Raw genomic sequence first — 24,453 nt, 5'->3', positions numbered from 1 at the left:
ACCTTCCTGTGACTGGATGCCTATTGTTCTGCCTTCCCCTGCTCGCGCTTGGCTTAGCAGCAGGAGGGCAGAATCATGTCTCTGCAACCATTTTGTGCTGTCCGGCCTAGAAGGTTGGCACCGGGAACACTGAGAGCCTAACGGAGCGCTCTTCCAGTGCTTGGAATCATACCGTCAAATGATGTGGGAGTACGATTCCAACATTTTTAATACCAAACATCATAGGATTCTTTGCAGCCGTTTTTGAGAGGGTCATCGTGTAATTAAGCCATGCCCCTCTATATATTATATGGCTGCTTCACTGACAATCCGGGAGAATGGACTCCGTAGCCTGTAGGGGTGTCCTGCTCATGCAGGGGCACCCTCTCACTTAGAACCACGCACCTTGCCTTGAGGATTGCAAAGGCCTGCTACAGGGGTGACTTATAGGATTTAAGTGCAGTGACCCTTAGATATACGAAACCTATATCAATCAACCAATCACATGCTTGTAGAGTGAGATTACTCACCTGTGAGGGTCTCAAGGTGCTGGGAGGAGCGGAGGTGCAGGTTCCAGTCCATCAAGGAGGGGGTCTGTCGAAGAGCCAAGTTTTGAGGTTTCTTATCAAGATGGGGAGTGATGTTGGCTGTCTGAGGTGGAGCGAAAGGTCCTTCCAGGCTTTTTCTGTGGGGAAGGAGAAGGAGCAGCCGCCTGATCTTGTCTTTCTGGTGCGGGGGACCTCGGCGTAGAAGAGCTGGGCTGATCGTAGGGTCCTTTGGGGTGCTTGGAAGTTGAGTCGGCTGTTGAGGTATGCTGGTCCGGTGTTGTGGAGGGCCTTGTGAGCGTGGGTCAGCATCTTGAATGTGACTCTAGCTTCGATGGGGAGCCAGTGGAGTGTGTGCAGGTGCTAGGAGATGTGTCAGTGTCTTGGTAGATTGAGGACCAGTCTTGCGGCTGCGTTTTGGATGGTCTGGAGCTTGCGGGTGAAGTGTTTGTTTATTCCGACATAGAGTGCGTTGCCATAGTCGAGTCTGCTGGTGACCATGGCGTGGGTGATGCTTTTTCTGTGTTCGAGGGGGATCCATTTGAAGGTCTTACATAGAAGGCGGAGGGTGTGGAAGCAGGAAGATGAGACTGAGTTGATCTGGTGGTCCATTTTGATCTCAGAGTCCAGGATGATTCCAAGGTTGCATGCATGGTCCATGGGGGTGGGTGGGCACTGACGGCGGGAGGCCACCAGGTGTTGTTCCAGGCGTTGTGATTTGGGCCCATGATGCGTACTTCTGTTTTGTTGGTGTTTAGTTGTAGGCAGCTGCTCTTCATCCATTTGGCGACGGCTTCCATACCTTCTCGAAAGTTGTGTCTGGCGGTGTTGGATTTGTTGGATAGGGAGAGGATGAGTTGGGTGTCGTCTGCATATGACACGATGTTGAGTCCGTAGGTTCTGACGATGGGGGTGAGCGGAGCCATGTAGACATTGAAGAGCGTAGGGCTGAGGGAGGACCCCTGGGGGAGTCCGCAGGTGGTAGGTGTAGGGTCCAAAAGGAAAGGGGGGAGTCTGACCCGCTGTGTTCTGCCGGATAGACTGTGGTCCTGATTAGAAGGATCCCAGTCAGACTAGTCAATAACAGCTTAGTATCAGGCAAAAAAGTGGGGGTAACCATAGGAGAAGATCTTACTTTTCGACTGAGAGGCATTACTGATTTGGTCCGGAGCGGGGAGATGATATGGTTGAGGTTCTGTCCTATGGGTCAGGGCATTGGGTCGGACGTGTAGCCAGAAGGCTTCAAGTTTGCTATTATTTTTAAGATCGTCATTTTAGTCATAGGTCTGAAGTCTGTCTACTTAGCAGTGTTTTTGGGCTGATGGCTACCCTGATTGAATTCAGATTTATTGGGACGTGATGATCTCTGGTTGAGCCCAGCAAGTTTTTTTTGGGTTCTATGTCATGAAGAGTAGAGCCTTTGGGGGCAGAGTCATCAAGTTGGGAAGAAGTGGAGGGTTAGTTTGGGTTCAGAGAGTTGAGTAAGGAGAGTCGAGTTTGAGAGGGTAAGAGTAAGGTAAGGACTGGAAGCCGGGCTGGTGCGCTCAGTTCTGGTAAGCATGTTGAGGAGCAGCATGGTCGTGTGATCAAGTGTAAGGTGTGTGAGATGTTGGATGGATTGACACTCCTTGGACGCTGGTGTGGTGTGAGGGGGAGCAGTGGTGGCTTGAGTGGTAGAGGAGTCCTGGGGGAGGTGAGTTAGGGACTGAGGGGCAGATTTACAAGCCCCTGGCGCCACTTTTGCATCACTTTTCCCATGTTAAAAGTGGCGCAAAAGTGGCGCAAGGGGCTTGTAAATCTGCCCGCGACTGTCAAGGAAGGCAGCAAGAGCGAACGGTTGATAGTAGAAACAACTCGTGTTAGTGAGGCAAGAAGCCTCGGGAAGTGTCCATCAAAGATGCTGAGGTGCTGGCTGGATGCTTGGATTCGTATGTTCCCTGTTCTGGCGTTAGCCATGGAGAGATCCCCCTAAAGCTTTGGAAGGGACGGTTGGGAGTTCATTCCATGAGCAATTGTTGGTGACTTTGAGATATGCATGTGGAGTAGGAAGGCGTCTCTCCATTTTGCCGGGTGTTGGGAGTAAAAGATGAGGTCAGTTTTCAGGTGATCGTTGTTGGCCTTGTAGTAGGTAGCTGCTATTAGTCTTTCAGGGACTTATTTGAGAAGGTTGTATTTACATTTTTTTCTGGAATTGATAGAGAAATTTATTGGATATGGTTTGCTCCAACGGTTACCCTCCGGACCTTGTCACAGACTGGACTGTTACTCCCCAAATTGTCTATACCCCAGACCCTGTCATATATTGGACTCTAACTTCCCTCGTTGTGGATACTTCTAGCTCAGTCACAGACTGGACTCTAACTCCCCCTATTGTCAATAATACACCCTCCCCCGAAAGGGCGTGTCACAAACTGGGCCATAACTCCCCCTGTTGTCTGTACCCTCCAGCCCCATCACAGACTGAACTCCAGCTTCCCCCGTTGTCTATACTCCCCTCTCGGCCCGTCACAGACTGGACTCTAAATCCACCTATTGTCTCTACCCCCAATCGGCCTTGTCACAGACTAGATTCCAACCCTCCCCATCGTCTATACCCCACTTCCCCGTCACAGACTATACCCACCATTGTCCATACTCCCCCCCCGGGTTCAGTGGCAGACTGCACGCTAAGTCCCTTTTTGTCCATACCCCCGGACCCATCACCGACTGGACTCTCTTCAACTCCCCCTGTTGTCCTTCCCTTCCTGGCCCAGTCACAGACGGGACCCTAACTCCCCCTTAGTCTATACTGCCCATGGCCCCATCACAGACTGGACATTAACATCCCCTGTTGTATATCCCCCCATCCTATTCACATTCTGAATTCTAACTCTCCCCTGTGTCTAGACCCTCTTTTTTTGGGCCCTTCACAGACTAGACTGCCCCTTCCCTGCCTGCGTATACCCCCCGGTCCTGTCACAGACTTGCCTCCAACTTCTGCCGTTGTCTCCCCCCCCCCCCCCCCCCCCCCTTGGGTCATCACACACTGGAGTCTTGCCCCATTACCGGACCCAATGTGGACCTTCTGCTGTTGGACAGGTGTTCATTTGAAGGCGGTCCCTAGTGTTGGGCCCGCGCGGAGCTTGGCCCCGTCCTTGACTGGTTTAGCCAGGATGGTGGCCACCACTCAGTTACCTGGCAGGCGTCCTTGCCTCCCTCGAAGTAGCCGGCACACACCATGGTGCTGGTCAGAAGGTAAGACTTCTCGCAGTCGGCGTGACTCAGGATGGGGACGTCCACACACTGCAAACGGTCCGGGTTCATCACTGCACAATGACACACAGGAAGACGTTACACTTCGGGTTCATCACTGCACAATGACACACAGGAAGGAGTTACACTTCGGGTGGTCACCTGGTCGGTTTTCAACCAGAACCACTGGTATTTTCATGTCCAGGCCGGTACAAAAATAAGCAACTTCCCCTAAAGCCAGATTTTTTAACCCTTATCTGTAAATACTTTGACCAGCAAATACAAACAGAAAGCAATTTTAAATGTGTCTTCGTACTGCGTTAAGGGTCCCGACTAATAATTAAAGTGAACGAAGGCTGAAAAGTCTTGTTGCAAATGAACACATACGGTGTTCAAGTTGGTATAATATCTGGGCCTTTGCAAACTCATAAAACAACAACAAATAACTGGTATTTTTGTCCTGAAAAAGTGGCAACGCTGGTTACAAAACGCTCAGCATCCAACCACAAGGGTTCAAGAAACATGTCTGCAAAATTATATACAACATTCATTCAACATATATAAAATAAAAGAAAACCAGACATAACTACAGTAAGAGAGTCATTCAGAGGTGATCAAGTGTCAAATGTCCTGTCCCCCACTCCTTGCGTTTGGGTTGTGGCTCCATGGTTTTGGCAGGCTCCCGGCAGACCCCGCTCCCCGACTATTCTTACACAGGTCTCTGAGATAGTTTCCCCAGTTATCCAGGACGTGATAAATTTCTCCCTCTTAATGGGGCAGGTCCCCCTTTTATGGAAACAAGCGAGAGTCAAAGCTCTTTTGAAAAAGTCTAATCGGGATCCTGAGGAATGGGCTAATTATTGCCCCATTTCCGTGCTGCCAGGAATAAGCTATTTAGCAGAAAAATATGTTAACTCCTTACTAGCAGCTTTTCTTGAGTAAAACAACTACCTCCAACCCACTCAGACCAGTTTCATGTGTCAACAGGGCACTGAGAGCGCTCTTCTGGCCGTGGTTGAAGAGTCTTTTACGCTTTCTTGAAGGATATCCTCTTGTTGATGGGGAGCCAGTGCAGGTTTCTCAGGTGGGGGGTGATGTGGCCGTGGCATGGTACATTGAGGATCAGTCGTGCCGAGGCGTTTTGGATGCATTGTAGTCATTTGATGAGCTTGGTCAGGGTTCCCACGTAGAGGGCGTTTCCGTAGTCGAGACTGCTGCTGACAAGGGCCTGGGTGACCGTCTTTTTTGTATCCGTCGGGATCCATCTGTAGATCTTGCGGAGCATGCGGAGGGTGTTGAAGCAGGAGGAGACGGCGTTGACTTGCTTGGTCATTGAGAGTGTTGAGTCGAGGATGATTCCCAGGTTGCGTGCGTGGTCGGTGGGTGTCGGGCTGCCCCCAGTGCCGTTGGCCACCAGGAGTCGTCCCAGGCTGAAGGGTTGGAGCCGAGGATGAGAACCTCCGTCTTGTCCGAGTTCAGCTTCAGACGGCTGGTCTTCATCCAGTCGGCGACAGCCTTCATTTCGTCGTGGAGGTTGGCTTTGGCGGAGATGGGGTCCTTGGGGAGGGAGGGGATCAGATGAGTGTTGTCGGCGTAGGAGATTATGTTGAGGTTGTGCTGTCTGGCTACGTGTGCGGGAGTCGCACAGGGCTTGCGACGGCAGGATATAGGTGTTGGAGCTGGGGTTGGAGAGTTACTTCACGATGTTGAAGAGCTCCTTGCTATTGTGTGCATTGTTGTCGAGGCGGTCTTTGAAGCGGTCCTCTTGGCCGCCTGGATGAGGTGGTGGTGGTTACGGATGGAGTCCTTGTGTGCTGCGTGGCTGTCCGGAGTTTGTTCACTGTGCCATTTCTTCTCTAGTTTACGGCAGGCTTTCTTGGAGGCTAGGAGTTCTGGTGTGAACCAGTTGGCCCTCTTGCTGGTGTCTCTGTGTGGGGGGGTTTCGTCGGCGAGGGTATTGGTGCAGTCCTCGATCCAGCGTCTGAGGCTGTGGGCAGCGTCGTCAGGGTTGGAGGGTTTGGTGGGTGGGCTGAGAGTGAGGTTTGCGTGTAGTTGGTCTTCGGTGATTTTGCTCCAGCAGCAGCGGGGATCTGTTGGGTGGGGTGGTGTGTGGTGGGTTTCTAGAAGGCGAAGTGGATGCAGCGGGGTCGGTCCAGAGGAGTTCGTGGTGTGGCTGATGGAGACGTACGGGCTTGAGGAGAAGACTGGGTCGAGTATGTGGCCGGCGGAGTGGGTGGGTGTTGTGACGAGTTGCTTCAGTCCGAGGGTGGCAAGGTTATCGATCAGGGTTGTGGAGTTGTTGCCGTTCTCAAGGTGAAAGTTCAGGTCTCCGAGGAGGATGTAGTCAGTGGAGGTTAGGGCATGCATGCTGATCAAGTCCGCAATGGAGTCGCTGAACTGGGGGCGGGGTCCGGGGGGTCGGTAGACGAGGGTGCCTCTGAGGGTGGAATTAGGGTCTGTGGGGATATGGAAATGCATGTGTTCGGCGGTGCTGAGAGCGCCGTCGGTGCTAGTCGAGACCCTGATGCTGTACTTGTGGACGATGGCGATTCCTCCTCCGACTCCGTTGGTGCGGTCTCTGCGGATGATCTTGTAGCCGTCTGGGATTACTATGGCGATGTCGGGTGCGGAGGAGTCGTTAAACCAGGTCTCTGTCAGGAAGGCGACGTCCAGGGATATTGTGTCAAGCAGTGAGGGTCACCTGTGAGGGTCTCAAGGCGCTGAGGGGGAGCGGTCTGCAGATCTGTTTAGCTGAAGAGCCAGGTCTTGAGGGTCTTCCTGAAAGTGCTTAGGGAGGGGGCACGTCTGATGTCTGCTTCTAGGTCTTGGCTGCAATGTGATGGAAGGAACTTCCGCCTGCTCTGGCTCTGTGGCTACATGGGATTTCGGCCAGTGCAAGGTTGGAAGATCAGAGGTTTCTTTTGGGTACGTGGAAGTTGATTCTGTCGTTGAGGTATTTGGGTCTGTTGTTGTATAGGCATTTGTAGGCGTGGGTGAGGATTTTGAAAGTGACTCTTTTCTCCACGGGGAGCCAGTGGAGACTTCGTAATTGTTGACTGATGTGTTTGTGTCAGGGGATGTCGAGGACGAGTCTGGTGGCGGTGTTCTGTATTGTCTAGAGTTTGCGGAGTAAGGACTTGTTAATGTCGGCTTAGAGTGAGTTTCCATAGTCCAGTCTGCTGGTGATGAGTGCGTGGGTTAACTGTCTTCCTACACTCAGGGGGGATCCATTTGAAGGTCTTGTGGAGGATGTGGAGAGTGTTGAAGCATCTGGAGGTGACGGTTTTGACCTGTCGGTTCATGGTGAGTGATGAGTCGAGTACGATGCTGAGGATCTTGGCGTGGTCTGACGGGGAAGGGCGGCTTCTGAGGGCGGTCGGCCACCAGGTGCTGTCTCATTCAGAAGGGGTGGTACCAAGGACGAGGACTTCTGTCTTCTCAGCGCTGAGCTTCAGGCAGCTGTTGGTCATCCAGACTGCGACTTCTTTCATTCCTTTCTGGAAGATGAGTTTGGCAGTGGTATGGTCTTTGGTGAGTGAGAGGATGAACTGGGTGTCGTCGTCGTAGGATACAATGTTGATGCCATGTTGTCGGACGATGGCTGCGAGGGGGGCCATGTAGATTTTGAAAAGGGTCGGGCTCAGTGATGACCCCTGTGGGACTCCTCTGGCGATTTCCGTGGGGTCGGAGAGGAAAGCTGGGAGTTTGATCCTTTGGCTTCTTCCGGTGAGGAATGATCAGACACAGTCCAGGGCTGTTCCTTGTATGACGGCGTTGTGTGGTCTCGTGACTAGTATGCAGTGGGAGACGGTGTCGAAGGCCACTGATAGTTCGTCTTTCCCCGCTAGGGCCCCATGCTGGGCTGTCTGTCCTCCTTTTGGCCCTACTGTGGGCTGTCTGTCCTCTCTTGGGCCCCACTGTGGTTTGTCTGTCCTCTTTCGGGCCCCACCATGGGCTGCCTGTCCTCTCTGGTTCCCCACCGTAGGCCGTCTTTCCTCTCTAGGCCCAATCCTGAGATGTGTTTCCTCTCTGGGGCCCCACCATGGGCTGTCTGTCCTCTCTGGGCCCCCTCCCTGATCTATATTTCTTCTCTAAGCCCCACCCTGGGCGGTCTGTCCCATTCGGGGAGTCTTTCCTCACTAGGGTCTCATGCTGGACCCCTCTTTCCCCTCTTGGGCCCAAAGCTGGCCTGAGTGTCCTCTCTTGGTACCATTCTTGGACATCTTTCCTCTCTGGAGCCCCAACCTGGGCCGTCTTCTTCTCTGGGTCCCACCCTGTGCTATCTTTCCTCTGGGGCCCCACCCTGGGCTGTCTGCCCTCTGAGGCCCCAGCTGGGCCGTCTTTCTTTTCTGGGTCCCACCCTGTGCTGTCTGACCTCTCTGGGGACCCACACTGGGCTTCTCTTCAGAGATCAGGAAGTCAGGTCCTATCTCTGCGCCCTTATGATGGCACGAAGCATGTGTCCCGCAGGGTGGTGCCCATCTTTAAATCTGAAGTCCTGGGCAGGACGGGAGCCTTAAAGAGCTGCATAGGGCCGTACTGACAAGTCTATGCCATCAAGGACCTACTACAAGTGTCAGCGCCATCAATGCCACCAACGCCATGTGCCGACCCCCTGGGCAATCTATGCCACACTGGACCCACACAACAAGCATCAGCTCCAACTATGCCACCAATGCCAGGTGCCTACCCTTTGGGCAATCTGTGGCACCAATGCTGTGTGCCGACCCCTTGGGCAATCAATGCCACCAGGGATGTACACCAAGCATTGATGCCCTCTATGCCACCAACCACCAGCACATGATGTTTCCTGTGGCTTGCCATCAAAGTATCTGGGTGCCACTGTTGCTACGATACCATTGCTGCTGGGCACCCTTATCTCAGGCAGGGCACTCCCCCCAATGCAATAGTGTGCCAATGTACAAGGAGCTGGAGGACGGGCACACAGCACCCTTGGGAGTGTCAACTGATGAACAGAAAGGATCCGTGAAGACCCTGACTGCCTCTGACCAGCATCCAGGCCCCCAGAATTCAGGCCAATCAACATGGAGGGTGGTATGAAGAAGGTGTCCATGCCACCTGGTGAAGCTGTGCCAAGCTGGCGTGAAGCCCTGAGCCTCCAACTGAGGCAGTGGAGGGTCAGTCCTCAGACTAGGCTGGTGGGCAAGGGCACCAAGGAGCAGGCCGCACAAGGAAGGCGGAGGCCACTGACCTGTGTCGCTGCGGGTGTTGCCCCATCCAGACACCACACACATGTCGCCCACCGCCGGGCACCCGGCGGGCAGGGGCACGGGCTGCACCGTCTCGTCCAGGGGCACCGGGTGGAAGAGCTTGATCAGCATGATGTCGTGGTCCAGAGTCTGGTAGTCGTAGCTGGGGTGCCACACAATGCGGTCAATCTTCATCATCTTCTCTCTGCCCTCGAAGATGTTCAGATTGTGGTCCCCAAGGATGATCATCATGGCATAGGGGCTGTAGGAGAAAGAGAAGAAGGACAATCATGGCACAGGGGCTGTAGTAGAAAGAGAAGAAGGGCAATCATGGCACAGGAGCTGTGGGAGAAAGAGAAGAAGGACAATTATGCCACAGGGGCTGTGGACGAAAGAGAAGAAGGACAGTCATGGCACAGGGGCTGTGGGAGAAAGAGAAGAAGGACCATCATGGCACAGGGGCTGTAGTAGAAAGAGAAGAAGGGCAATCATGGCACAGGAGCTGTGGGGGAAAGAGAAGAAGGACCAACATGGCATAGGAGCTGTAGGAGAAAGAGAAGAAGGACAATCATGGCACAGGGGCTGTAGGAGAAAGAGAAGAAGGACCAACACAGCATGAGGGCTGTACGAGAAAGAGAAGAGTGGCCATCATGGCATAGGGGCTGTAGGAGAAAGAGAAGAGGGTCCAACATGGACTATGGGCTGTAGGAGAAAGAGAAGAGGGACCAACGTGGCACAGGGGCTGTAGGAGAAAGAGAAGAAAGACAATCATTCACAGGGACTGTAAGAGAACGGGACGAGGGACCAACATGGCATAGGGGCTGTAGGAGAAAGAGAAGAAGGACAATCATGGCATAGGGGCTGTAGGAGAAAGAGAATAGGGACCATCATTGAACAGGGGATGTAGGCGAAAGAGAAAAAGGACAATCATGGCATAGGGGCTGTAGGAGAAATAGAGAAGGGACCAACGTGGCACGGGGTGTAGAAGAAAGAGAAATTGGACCATCATGGAACAGGAGCTGTAGAAGAAAGAGAGAAGAGACCAATGTGACATAGAGGCTGTGCGAGAAAGAGAAGAGGGACCATTATGGCATAGGGGTTGTAGGAGAAAGAGAAGAAGGACAATCATGGCACAGGGGCTGTAGGAGAAAGAGAAGAGGGACCAGCATTGCATAGGGGCTATAATAGAAAGGGAAGAAGGAAAATCATGGCACAGTGGGGCAGCAGGAGAAAGAGAAATGGGACCAACATCTATTTGTTGCTGCAGGAGAAGGGGCTGTCGGAGAAAGAGAAGAGGGACCTGAACATTTTAAACTCAGTGTAATAAGTTGTATCAAAGCCAATGGAGAAATGACGCCTGAGTCCAGAGCAGCGTAAGGGTATCAAGGGTTGTTTGCCCTCAAGACACCCTATAAGGCAGTATCTTCGCCTTCCATTGCTAGATGGGTAAAATGGGTAAAGCAGAAGGCTGGAATTAATGTCCCAAACTTTGGAAAACACTCGGCTCCCCGTGGGAGAGACTTTATAAACGCAGTTGAATGATTCTTTGAATCAACTGTTAAGAAGTTCTACTTTAAGTCAATTATCGGAGTAGCTACAAATTTGGAGAGAAAGCAGTGAGCATCCAGATCCTCACATCCATTCTGGCATGAAATCTATCATTCCCTGGCTATTGAGAAGGAACGTTTCAATTCTATTAAGGACAGAGGTGATGATCCCAGCATGGAATTGTTCTGCCTGATGTTCTCTTTCCTGCCCAGGAGGGAGTGGGGGTGGGATTAAGTCATGTTTTAGGGGATTTGTGTGATGTGTTGGTTCCTGGATTGTTACACATTCCATTACAATGAGATGATAGAAAAAGGTAGTGAGTTGTTCTAAGATGGGAGGAGAGGCCTGTGTTTACCTTATTAATGACGCAGGCGCAGGGCACAAGGAGGAGTAGACGAAGCGGATGATGGAGACAGCGTCTCACTCAAGAAGGAGGACGAAGGAGATTCCTCAGCGTCAATGGGGTGTTGAGGGCCATCATTGGTGGGCTCTTAAAGGTTTGTCATTTCCTGGCTTGGTTCAATGGGACTGTAGTTTATGTCATGTCATGAGTTTACACTTGTTATTGGCACGGTGCGCAGGGAGCTTGACTTAGAATGACCACCGCAGGGTTAATTTTTACTCAAAGGTTTACACATTTGTGCACCGAACAAGCATAAATTGTAATTTCTGGTGTATCCATCAGCCAGCCATCTTTCCACTGCCATCAGGTTTGGAGGCCGCTTTTCATGTTTCATGTGTGTTACATATTGAAGTCAGATTTAGAGCGAATGGCCAATCATGCTATCCGGACACCGTATGGATGTTTAAATGAGATATCTCTATAACAACTGTGGCCCTTTCCCTCGGCGAGGCGTCCCTTCAGTGCACGGCCGAGTTCATACATGGAAAATGTAATCAATTTAATCTCAAGTCAACTTATCATTTTTATTTAAAATCCTTATTAATCTTCACAATGAATGTATTTCTTGTTATATTTGCCCACATCACTCATGTGAAAATATAAACCATATGCATCAATGGTGAACATCAAACGAAGGTTGCAAATGTCCCCAATGCGTTTCGGGCATATCGTTGCCCTTCATCAGGGGGTATGCTTCTGAAAAACAATGAACCAAGGCGAGAATGCAACGACTGGGAGAGATGTGGGCAACCCACTCCCGCAGGTGTCCGATCTTATGTATCAATTACACTGATAACAGTCGTGTGCGTAGTTCACTATCAGGACATGCCTCACACATCGGGGCCTGTCTTACCTCTCACATACAATGCACCCTGCACACAGGGGTACCTTGGGCCTACCTTAGGGGTGTCTGATATGAAGAAAAGGGAGGTTTAGGGACTGGCAAGTGGGTGCACTTAGCAAATCGACATGGCAGTCCCAGACTGCTCACAGGCTCTGCAGTGGCAGGCCTGCGACACACTACAAGCTGCCTCTGTGGGTGGGAGCACCAGTGCTGCAGCCCACCAGCAGCATTTGATTTACAGGCCCTGGGAACACTCAGTGCACTGTACTAGGGTCTGACTAGTAGATCAAATAAGCCAATCATGGCATCACTAATCCATAACAATAATTTACAATAAGGAGCACTTGCACTGTGGCACTGGACAGCAGTGACTAAGTGCCCAAAACGTCTAGACCAGCAAAACGGAGTCCAACACACAGCAACAACACGGGAGGCAGAGGCAAGAATGCAGGGGAGACCCCCGCCAATGGTGCCAGGTCTAACAGTCCCCCTTCATTCACATAAAAAATAATTTAAAAAATGCTGTTTTGTAACTTCTGTGTGTCTGCATTAAGCAGCACACATGGACTTTACAAAACAGCATTCAACGAATGTTTATGTGCAGGAGGAGGGACCTTCCCGCACGTAAACAATCTTCCCCTGCACGCAGAAACCCTTGCACTATTGTGCAAGGGTGTCTGCGTAGGCTGCTAAGGTAAGTCCCAGCGCAGGGGGAAATGCAGGGCTGCACCGTATCCTTGTAATATGGAGCGACCTGCGTGTCTAGAGGGGCGGAGCGTGTCATAGCCAGGAAGGCTAACGCCTCACGCCGCCACTTCCCTTGTAAATATGCCCCTCAGTGTTTCTGCTTTTTAAGTGTTTCTCCATTTTTCTTCATTGGTTTGGGAACTTTACTGTTTTGTGACCTTTAGTTTAAAATTTTTGTTCTGTTTGAAATTAAAATGCTCTTCTTTGGAGGTCGCCTGCTACTGGCGCCACAGCTCCCGGAGACTGCAGGGGTCTGTGTGAACTGACCTGAGTGGATTTGAAACATCAACGACCCCTTTCCTGAGACCCATTCTTTGGATTTGATATTAAGGTGGAATACTGAAGAGGCAGGAAGATGGAGGTGGGTGTGAGAGTGCAACAGGCAGTGAGAAGAGACTGCCTCGGCGCATGCGAGACACTGTGAGAAAGAAAAGGAGATTAAAGAAGGAAAGAGAGACAGCCAACGTGAGAGTTCAGTGTGAAAGGCAAGGAAAGAGACAGCCAGCGTGAGAGTTCAGTGTGAGAGGCAGGGAAAGAGACAGCCAAAGTGAGAGTTCAGTGTGAGAGGCAGGGAAAGAGAGACAGCCAACGTGAAAGTTCACTGTGAAAGACATGAAAAGAGACAGCGACAGTGAGAGTTCAGTGTGAAAGACATGAAAAGAGACAGCGACAGTGAGAGTTCAGTGTGAGAGGCAGGGAAAGAGACAGCCAACGTGAGAGTTCAGTGTGAGAGGCAGGGAAAGAGACAGCTAACGTGAGAGTTCAGTGTGAGAGGCAGGGAAAGAGACAGCCAACGTGAGAGTTCACTGTGAAAGACATGAAAAGAGACAGCGACAGTGAGAGTTCAGTGTGAGAGGCAGGGAAAGAGACAGCCAACGTGAGAGTTCAGTGTGAGAGGCAGGGAAAGAGACAGCTAACGTGAGAGTTCAGTGTGAGAGGCAGGGAAAGAGACAGCCAACGTGAGAGTTCACTGTGAAAGACATGAAAAGAGACAGCGACAGTGAGAGTTCAGTGTGAGAGGCAGGGAAAGAGACAGCCAACGTGAGAGTTCAGTGTGAGAGGCAGGGAAAGAGACAGCCAACGTGAGAGTTCAGTGTGAGAAGCAGGGAAAGAGACAGCCAACGTGAGAGTTCAGTGTGAGAGGCAGGGAAAGAGACAGCCAACGTGAGAGTTCACTGTGAAAGACATGGAAAGAGACAGCGGGAGTGAGAGTTCAATGGGATGAGGCAGGGAAAGAGACAGCCAAAGTGAGAGCTCACAGTGAGAGGCACTGCAAGGCACAGCAAGAAACAAGAGAGAGCAGTGGAGCTATGAAAAGGGAAGAAGGACAAGGCAGAGGTGAAGAGGTGACTCTCAGGACCAATCCAGAGATGATTAATCTTAGGGACACTGACAAAGAATCAGGACACTCATGAGAGGAGCAGAATCCCTGGAGAGATGAAGAAGGAAAGAGAGGAGGGAGGGGTCCCCTAACCACCCTTCCCCAGGGGCCCAGACCACCCTACCCCAGGGGCCCCAGATCACCTTCCCCCAGGGGCCCCATGACCTCCCTCCCCAGGGGCCCATGACCACCCTCCCCCAGGGGCCCCAGACCACCCTTCCCCAGGGGCCTTAGATCACCCTCCCCCAGGGGCCCCAGACCAACCTCCCCCAGGGGCCCCATGACCACCCTCCCCCAGGGGCCCCCCGACCAACCCCCCCCCAGGGGCCCCATGACCACCCTCCCCCAGGGGCCCCCCGACCAACCTCCCCCAGGGGCCCCATGACCACCCTCCCCTAGGGGCCCCAAACCCTCCCTCAGGGGCCCCATGACCACCCTCCCCAGGGGCCACAAGAACACCTTCCCCCAGGGGCCCCATGACCACCCTCTCCAGGGGCCCCATGACCACCCTATCCAGGGGCCCCAGCATCAGAAGGGGTCCAGGAGCACCAACGGTGCAGTGACTTACTTGTACCAGCAGTGGGCAGCGGACACCACCCACTGGTCGTTGATGAGGGACCCCCCGCAGAAGTGGTAGCCATAATTGAGGGAAGCTTGCCAAGGCTGAGAGTGGGGCAGGCATTCGTAGCCTCCGACGATCTTCTCCTCACCCCATGGGGCAGCAGCTGGAAGGACAGACAGACTGACCTCAGAGACTGTCAGACACCTGCTCCTGAGTGACCCTGGGGGCAGGTGACACTGCCTGTGGGGGGTGGGGGGGGTGGGTAGTAATCACACAGACAACATCTCCTCTCTGCGAGTGAAGGGGACATAGCGCGCCAGTGACCAATGGCGGTGCGGCCGTCTCAATGCGTGTGGGTCAGCAACCCATGACACACTCCAAGTGGGTGGACACAACATGTCCTCCCGTGAGCTCCAAGTGGGCTCCTGAGGCGCCTGTGACTGCTCTCCCCACGCTAACCTCCGTGAGAAGCCTGCGCCTGCTCCCCTCACACTAACCTCCATGAGAAGCCTGTGACTGCTCAACCCACACTAACCTCTGTGAGACGCCTGTGACTGCTCCCCTCACACTAACCTCTGTGAGACGCCTGTGACTGCTCCCCTCACACTAACCTCCATGAGACGCCTGTGACTGCTCAACCCACACTAACCTCTGTGAGACGCCTGTGACTGCTCCCCTCACACTAACCTCCCTGGGACGCCTGTGACTGGTCTCCCCTCACACTAACCTCTGAGAGACGCCTGTGACTGCTCCCCTCACACTAACCTCTGTGAGAAGCCTGTGACTGCTCCCCTCACACTAACCTCTGTGAGACGCCTGTGACTGCTCCCCTCACACTAACCTCCGTGACAAGCCTGCGCCTGCTCCCCTCACACTAACCTCCGTGAGAAACCTGCGCCTGCTCCCCTCACACTAACCTCCATGAGACACCTGTGACTGCTCTCCTCACACTAACCTCCGTGAGAAGCCTGCACCTGCTCCCCTCACACTAACCTCCGTGAGAAGCCTGCGCCTGCTCCCCTCACACTAACCTCCATGAGACGCCTGTGACTGCTCCCCTCACACTAACCTCCGTGAGAAGCCTGCGCCTGCTCCCCTCACACTAACCTCCGTGAGAAGCCTGCGCCTGCTCCCCTCACACTAACCTCTGTGAGACGCCTGTGACTGCTCTCCTCACACTAACCTCTATGAGACGCCTGTGACTGCTCTCCCCACACTAACCTCTATGAGATGCCTGTGACTGCTCCCCTCACACTAACCTCTGTGAGACGCCTGTGACTGCTCCCCTCACACTAACCTCCATGAGAAGCCTGCGCCTGCTCCACTCACACTAACCTCTGTGAGAAGCCTGCGCCTGCTCCCCTCGCACTAACCTCCGTGAGAAGCCTGTGACTGCTCAACCCACACTAACCTCCGTGAGAAGCCTGCGCCTGCTCCCCTCAGACTAACCTCCGTGAGATGCCTGCGCCTGCTCTCCTCACACTAACCTCCGTGAGAAGCCTGCGCCTGCTCCCCTCACACTAACCTCAGTGAGACGCCTGTGACTGCTCCCCTCACACTAACCTCTGTGAGACGCCTGTGACTGCTCCCCTCACACTAACCTCCGTGACAAGCCTGCGCCTGCTCCCCTCACACTAACCTCCGTGAGAAGCCTGCGCCTGCTCCCCTCACACTAACCTCCATGAGACGCCTGTGACTGCTCTCCCCACGATAACCTCCGTGAGAAGCCTACGCCTGCTCCCCTCACACTAACCTCCGTGAGAAGCCTGCGCCTGCTCCCCTCACACTAACCTCCGTGAGAAGCCTGCGCCTGCTCCCCTCACACTAACCTCCGTGAGAAGCCTGCGCCTGCTCCCCTCACACTAACCTCCGTGAGGAGCCTGCGCCTGCTCCCCTCACACTAACCTCTGTGAGACGCCTGTGACTGCTCTCCTCACACTAACCTCTATGAGACACCTGTGACTGCTCCCCTCAAACTAACCTCTGTGAGACGCCTGTGACTGCTCCCCCCACACTAACCTCCATGAGAAGCCTGCGCCTGCTCCCCGCACACTAACCTCTGTGAGAAGCCTGCGCCTGCTCCCCTCACACTAACCTCCGTGAGATGCCTGTGACTGCTCAACCCACACTAACCTCCGTGAGAAGCCTGCGCCTGCTCCCCTCACACTAACCTCCATGAGATGCCTGTGACTACTCAACCCACACTAACCTCCGTGAGAAGCCTGCGCCTGCTCCCCTCACACTAACTTCTGTGAGAAGCCTGTGACTGCTCTCCTCACACTAACCTCCGTGAGGCGCCTGTGACTGCTCCCCACACACTAACCTCCGTGAAAAGCCTGTGACTGCTCCCCTTACACTAACCTCCGTGAAAAGCCTGTGACTGCTCCCCTCACACTAACCTCCATGAGACGCATGTGACTGCTCCCCTCACAATAACCTCCGTGAGACGCCTGTGACTGCTCTCCTCACACTAACCTCTGTGAGACGCCTGTGACTGCTCCCCTCACACTAACCTCAGTGAGAAGCCTGTGACTGCTCTCCTCACACTAACGTCTGTGAGAGGCCTGTGACTGCTCTCCTCACACTAACCTCCTTGAGACGCCTGTGACTGCTCTCCGCACGCTAACCTCCGTGAGAAGCCTGCGCCTGCTCCCCTCACACTAACCTCCGTGAGAAGCCTGCGCCTGCTCTCCTCACACTAACATCCGTGAGACACCTGTGACTGCTCCCCTCGCACTAACCTCCATGAGATGCCTGTGACTGCTCTCCCCACACCAACCTCCATGAGACGCCTGTGCCTGCTCTCCACCCACTAACCTCTGTGAGGCGCCTGTGACTGCTCTCCCCACACTAACCTCTGTGAGACGCCTGTAACTGCTCTCCTCACACTAACCTCTGTGAGACGCCTGTGACTGCTCTCCTCACACTAACCTCTGTGAGACGCCTGTGACTGCTCTCCTCACACTAACCTCAGTGAGAAACCTGTGACTGCTCCCCTCACACTAACCTCTGTGAGACGCCTGTGACTGCTCCCCTCACACTAACCTCTGTGAGACGCCTGTGACTGCTCTCCTCACACTAACCTCCATGAGACGCCTGTGACTGCTCCCCTCACACTAACCTCCGTGAGAAGCCTGTGACTGCTCCCCTCACACTAACTTCTGTGAGACGCCTGGGACTGCTCCCCTCACACTAACCTTCGTGAGACGACTGTGACTGCTCTCCCCACAGTAACCTCCCTGAGGCGCTTGTGACTGCTCCCCTCACACTCACCTCCATGAGACGCCTGTGACTGCTCTCCACCCACTAACCTCTGTGAGGCGCCTGTGACTGCTCTCCCCACAGTAACCTCCCTGAGGCGCTTGTGACTGCTCCCCTCACACTCACCTCCATGAGACGCCTGTGACTGCTCTCCACCCACTAACCTCTGTGAGACGCCTGCGCCTGCTCCCCTCACATTAACCTCCGTGAGAAGCCTGCGCCTGCTCCCCTCACACTAACCTCCGTGAGAAGCCTGCGCCTGCTCCCCTCACACTAACCTCAGTGAGAAGCCTGCGCCTGCTCCCCTCACACTAACCTCCCTGAGACGCCTGTGACTGCTCTCCTCACACTAACCTCTGTGAGACGCCTGTGACTGCTCCCCTCACACTAACCTCCATGAGACGCCTGTGACTGCTCCCCTCACACTAACTTCCGTGAGACGCCTGTGACTGCTCCCCTCACACTAACCTCCGTGAGACGACTGTGACTGCTCTCCCCACAGTAACCTCCCTGAGGCGCATGTGACTGCTCCCCTCACACTCACCTTCATGAGACGCCTGTGACTGCTCTCCACCCACTAACCTCTGTGAGGCACCTGTGACTGCTCTCCCCACACTAACCTCCGTGGGAAGCCTGTGACCGCTCCTCTCACACTAACCTCTGTGAGACGCCTGTAACTGCTCCCCTCACACTAACCTCAGTGAGAAGCCTGCGCCTGCTCCCCTCACACTAACCTCCCTGAGACGCTTGTGACTGCTCTCCTCACACTAACCTCTGTGAGACGCCTGTGACTGCTCCCCTCACACTAACCTCCATGAGAAGCCTGTGACTGCTCCCCTCACACTAACTTCCGTGAGACGCCTGTGACTGCTCCCCTCACACTAACCTCCGTGAGACGACTGTGACTGCTCTCCCCACAGTAACCTCCCTGAGGCGCATGTGACTGCTCCCCTCACACTCACCTCCATGAGACGCCTATGACTGCTCTCCACCCACTAACCTCTGTGAGACGCCTGCGCCTGCTCCCCTCACACTAACCTCAGTGAGAAGCCTGCGCCTGCTCCCCTCACACTAACCTCCCTGAGACGCCTGTGACTGCTCTCCTCACACTAACCTCTGTGAGACGCCTGTGACTGCTCTCCTCACACTAACCTCTGTGAGACGCCTGTGACTGCTCTCCTCACACTAACCTCCGTGAGAAGCCTGTGACTGCTCTCCTCACACTAACCTCTGTGAGACGCCTGTGACTGCTCTCCTCACACTAACCTCTGTGAGACACCTGTGACTGCTCTCCTCACACTAACCTCTGTGAGACGCCTGTGACTGCTCTCCTCACACTAACATCTGTGAGACACCTGTGACTGCTCCCCTCGCACTAACCTCCATGAGACGCCTGTGACTGCTCTCCCCACACCAACCTCCATGAGACGCCTGTGCCTGCTCTCCACCCACTAACCTCTGTGAGGCGCCTGTGACTGCTCTCCCCACACTAACCTCCGTGGGAAGCCTGTGACCGCTCCTCTCACAGTAACCTCTGTGAGACGCCTGTAACTGCTCTCCTCACACTAACCTCTGTGAGACGCCTGTGACTGCTCTCCTCACACTAACCTCTGTGAGACGCCTGTGACTGCTCTCCTCACACTAACCTCAGTGAGAAACCTGTGACTGCTCCCCTCACACTAACCTCTGTGAGACGCCTGTGACTGCTCCCCTCACACTAACCTCTGTGAGACGCCTGTGACTGCTCTCCTCACACTAACCTCTGTGAGATGCCTGTGACTGCTCTCCTCACACTAACCTCTGTGAGACGCCTGTGACTGCTCCCCTCACACTAACCTCCGTGAAAAGCCTGTGACTGCTCCCCTCACACTAACCTCCGTGAAAAGCCTGTGACTGCTCCCCTCACACTAACCTCCATGAGACGCCTGTGACTGCTCCCCTCACACTAACCTCCGTGAGACGCCTGTGACTGCTCTCCTCACACTAACCTCTGTGAGACGCCTGTGACTGCTCCCCTCACACTAACCTCCGTGAGAAGCCTGTGACTGCTCTCCTCACACTAACGTCTGTGAGAGGCCTGTGACTGCTCTCCTCACACTAACCTCCTTGAGACGCCTGTGACTGCTCTCCCCACGCTAACCTCCGTGAGAAGCCTGCGCCTGCTCCCCTCACACTAACCTCCGTGAGAAGCCTGCGCCTGCTCCCCTCACACTAACCCTCGTGAGAAGCCTGCGCCTGCTTCCCTCACACTAACCTCCCTGAGACGCCTGTGACTGCTCTCCTCACACTAACCTCTGTGAGACGCCTGTGACTGCTCCCCTCACACTAACCCCCATGAGACGCCTGTGACTGCTCCCCTCACACTAACCTCCGTGAGAAGCCTGTGACTGCTCCCCTCACACTAACCTCCGTGAGACGCCTGTGACTGCTCCCCTCACACTAACCTCCGTGAGACGCCTGTGACTGCTCTCCCCACGCTAACCTCCGTGAGAAGCCTGTGACTGCTCCCCTCACACTAACCTCCGTGAGACGCCTGTGACTGCTCTCCTCACACTAACCTCCATGAGACGCCTGTGACTGCTCCCCTCACACTAACCTCCGTGAGAAGCCTGTGACTGCTCCCCTCACACTAACCTCCGTGAGAAGCCTGTGACTGCTCCCCTCACACAAACTTCAGTGAGACGCCTGGGACTGCTCCCCTCACACTAACCTTCGTGAGACGACTGTGACTGCTGTCCTCACACTAACCTCTGTGAGATGCCTGTGACTGCTCTCCCCACAGTAACCTCCCTGAGGCGCTTGTGACTGCTCCCCTCACACTCACCTCCATGAGACGCCTGTGACTGCTCTCCACCCACTAACCTCTGTGAGGCGCCTGTGACTGCTCTCCCCACAGTAACCTCCCTGAGGGGCTTGTGACTGCTCCCCTCACACTCACCTCCATGAGACGCATGTGACTGCTCTCCACCCACTAACCTCTGTGAGACGCCTGTGACTGCTCCCCTCACACTAACCTCCGTGAGAAGCCTGTGACTGCTCAACCCACACTAACCTCCATGAGACGCCTGTGACTGCTCCCCTCACACTAACCTCCGAGAGAAGCCTGTGACTGCTCCCCTCACACTAACCTCCCGAGACACCTGTGACTGCTCCCCTCACACTAACCTCCGTGAGAAGCCTGTGACTGCCCCCCTCACACTAACCTCCGTGAGACGCCTGTGACTGCTCTCCTCACACGAACCTCCGTGAAAAGCCTGTGACTGCTCCCCTCACACTAACCTCCGTGAAAAGCCTGTGACTGCTCCCCTCACACTAACCTCCGTGAGACCACTGTGACTGCTCTCCTCACACTAACCTCTGTGAGACGCCTGTGACTGCTCCCCTCACACTAACCTCCATGAGACGCCTGTGACTGCTCCCCTCACATTAACCTCCGTGAGAAGCCTGCGACTGCTCCCCTCACACTAACCTCCTTGAGACGCCTGTGACTGCTCTCCCCACGATAACCTCCGTGAGAAGCCTGCGCCTGCTCCCCTCACACTAACCTCCGTGAGAAGCCTGCGCCTGCTCCCCTCACACTAACCTCCGTGAGAAGCCTGCGCCTGCTCCCCTCACACTAACCTTAGTGAGAAGCCTGCGCCTGCTCCCCTCACACTAACCTCCCTGAGACGCCTGTGACTGCTCTCCTCACACTAACCTCTGTGAGACGCCTGTGACTGCTCCCCTCACACTAACCTCCATGAGACGCCTGTGACTGCTCCCCTCACACTAACCTCCGTGAGAAGCCTGTGACTGCTCCCCTCACACTAACTTCCGTGAGACACCTGTGACTGCTCCCCTCACACTAACCTCCGTGAGACGACAGTGACTGCTCTCCCCACAGTAACCTCCCTGAGGCGCATGTGACTGCTCCCCTCACACTCACCTTCATGAGACGCCTGTGACTGCTCTCCACCCACTAACCTCTGTGAGGCGCCTGTGACTGCTCTCCCCACACTAACCTCCGTGGGAAGCCTGTGACCGCTCCTCTCACACTAACCTCTGTGAGACGCCTGTAACTGCTCTCCTCACACTAACCTCTGTGAGACGCCTGTAACTGCTCTCCTCACACTAACCTCTGTGAGACGCCTGTGACTGCTCTCCTCACACTAACCTCAGTGAGAAACCTGTGACTGCTCCCCTCGCACTAACCTCTGTGAGACACCTGTGACTGCTCCCCTCACACTAACCTCTGTGAGATGCCTGTGACTGCTCTCCTCACACTAACCTCTGTGAGACGCCTGTGACTGCTCTCCTCACACTAACCTCTGTGAGACGCCTGTGACTGCTCTCCTCACACTAACCTCAGTGAGAAACCTGTGACTGCTCCCCTCACACTAACCTCTGTGAGACGCCTGTGACTGCTCCCCTCACACTAACCTCTGTGAGACGCCTGTGACTGCTCTCCTCACACTAACATCTGTGAGACACCTGTGACTGCTCCCCTCACACTCACCTTCATGAGACGCCTGTGACTGCTCTCCCCACACTAACCTCCGTGAGAAGCCTGCGCCTGCTCCCCTCACAATAACCTCTGTGAGACGCCTGTGACTGCTCTCCTCACACTAACCTCTGTGAGACGCCTGTGACTGCTCTCCTCACACTAACATCTGTGAGACACCTGTGACTGCTCTCCTCACACTAACCTCTGTGAGACGCCTGTGACTGCTCTCCCCACACTAACCTCTGTGAGGCGCCTGTGACTGCTCTCCTCACACTAACCTCAGTGAGAAACCTGCGCCTGCTCCCCTCGCACTAACCTCCCTGAGGCGCCTGTGACTGCTCCCCTCACACTAACCTCCGTGAGACGCCTGTGACTGCTCCCCACACTAACCTCCGTGAGACGCCTGTGACTGCTCTTCTCACACTAACCTCCGTGAGACGCCTGTGACTGCTCCCCTTACACTAACCTCCGTGAGGCGCCTGTGACTGCTCTCCTCGCACTAACCTCCCTGAGGCGCCTGTGCCTGCTCCCCACACACTAACCTCCGTGAGGCGCCTGTGCCTGCTCCCCACACACTAACCTCCGTGAGACGCCTGTGCCTGCTCCCCATCGCTACCACTGAGAGTCAAGTGCTGAAGGGCCTGTACTTTGCCAAGTTCTGCTGATCTATAGTGAGACAGGTCTCAGGACTGAAGAGGACACTTCCCCCCCCTCCCATAGCTGAGGCCCCGTCACCTCTGACTGCGGTGGCCATGGAGTCTGACATCCCCTCTGCTGTAACTACGGTCATAGCAGGCTCCGGAGTGAGGACACTGCATTGGGGTGAAAGGAACCTCGTAAGGTTCACCACTGCGGAAGCACCGCAAAGAACTCCAAGGGGCGAGTCAGACCAAGGGGGGCCGATTTATAAACCTCTTGCACCGTTTGTGCGCACGTTGCGTGACGCACAGTGGTGCAACCTGCTGAGTGATATTTACAAGCAAAGGTAAAACCCCCCGGTGCGACTAAACCTGTGCTTGTAAATATCACCCCTGTTCATGTGACACTTTGTCGTGTTACCTTCGTGACATGGATGTTGCTGTGGTTGTTCCTAAGCAACACCTATGTCCACTGATGCATTTTCAGATTTATGAGTAATTGTAAATCTGGAATCGCGTCAGTGTGCTACGCCACCCAGGGGGGCGCTGCGAGGTGCAACAAGGAGAAATGTTTTTGCTTCTCCTTGTTTTTTTCTTCCTCTTTCAATGCGCGCTGCATTCCGCAGCACACATTGGAAGAGGAAATCACCTCTAATGATTGTTTTTTCGCAGGAAGGGGCCCTATCAATCTCCCCATGACACAGGCACCCGTGCGCCACGGTGCAAGGGTGCCTACGAGCTCTGATGGCAGCAGTTTCTGTGCCAGCGCAGGGGGAAGCACATAGATGCCACACATTGTTGTAAATATGATGCTTCCCTGTGCTTCAAAACTAATGCAACGCAGCAAAATGGCTTGCGTCACCGCGCTGCGTTCGTTTCTTGTAAATCTGCCCCAGGGAGGCTGCCCCTCCTCTCCTGACACCCTCCAGTCTTTCCAGCCACCAATGAGTGGTGCCCTTACCTGCTGCTCCAACAAGCACTGACAGCAGAAGTAGCATCATGCCTCTGTCGGAGGGTGCACCGGCCAGAACTCTGGGCCGACCACAGGTTTATACTCTTAAAATCAGAGAGAAAGTTTATGATTAACCAGGGTTTCCTGGCCATGGCTTTGAGTGAAGGCAACACATGCTGCACTCACACAGACACCACACCCCCACCCCATCACCGGCCCAAAGTGGTCTCTTTATCAGAGTCCAGTGTTTGCTGCCCTTGGAACACCTGAGCATGTGAGGGGAGATAAGTAGGCCAGGGTGACAAGGAGCTGGGCTCTCAGGTAGGTCTAACCCTGAGGGGACCCCTGCTTCTTTCCAGGGGCCTCTTTCTAAACAAGAGACTGTCTGGAGCTCCAGGTCCCCTAAGTCCAAAGCGCCAGCAGCTTAAAGATCAAAAGAAGAAGAGGCTGATACTCTGCAGAGACTCAAAACAGCCCCAGTAACCAACCAAGCCTCCAAACTATCTCCCAGACCCAACATTCCCAGAGGCCAATCCATGTCAGCAGCCAAAATACAGCAGTTCCACAGCAGAACAAACCCCAGTTTATCAAATTCTACAGGAATCCCTGCAACTTCACAAACAGAAACCATCAGCAACTCAAGCAGATCAGCAGGGGACCACCCTCAAC

The 24,453-nt window shown here is 54.3% G+C and overlaps 1 protein-coding gene across 4 annotated transcripts in view; it reads right to left on the bottom strand.

Annotated features, from left to right (window-relative positions):
- Positions 1 to 23,992, bottom strand: part of LOC147665137 (anionic trypsin-2-like) — a 39,906-nt gene extending 15,914 nt beyond the window's left edge. For 2 of the 4 annotated variants that reach the window (XR_015305030.1, XM_086949740.1), the window contains exons 1-4: positions 23,794 to 23,881; positions 14,457 to 14,613; positions 8,968 to 9,227; positions 3,699 to 3,829 (exon numbers count right to left, since the gene is read on the bottom strand). Coding sequence is in view for 1 of the 4 variants with exons in the window: in XM_086949740.1 (XP_086805866.1) it covers positions 3,699 to 3,829; positions 8,968 to 9,227; positions 14,457 to 14,613; positions 23,794 to 23,833 (588 nt within the window). In the remaining 3 variants the exon portion in view is untranslated. Of the gene's footprint in view, positions 1 to 3,698; positions 3,830 to 4,121; positions 7,046 to 7,078; positions 9,228 to 14,456; positions 14,614 to 23,793 lie in introns of those variants that run through there. The other 2 variants (XR_015305029.1, XR_015305028.1) reach the window with 2 other exon arrangements.
- Positions 23,993 to 24,453: the final 461 nt, after the last annotated feature.

Source organism: Lissotriton vulgaris, unplaced genomic scaffold (assembly GCF_964263255.1).
Source record: "Lissotriton vulgaris unplaced genomic scaffold, aLisVul1.2 SCAFFOLD_3001, whole genome shotgun sequence".
NCBI lineage: Eukaryota > Metazoa > Chordata > Amphibia > Caudata > Salamandridae > Lissotriton > Lissotriton vulgaris.
Note: the sequence above shows the minus strand (reverse complement) of the source record. Positions and strands in the feature narration are given on the sequence as shown.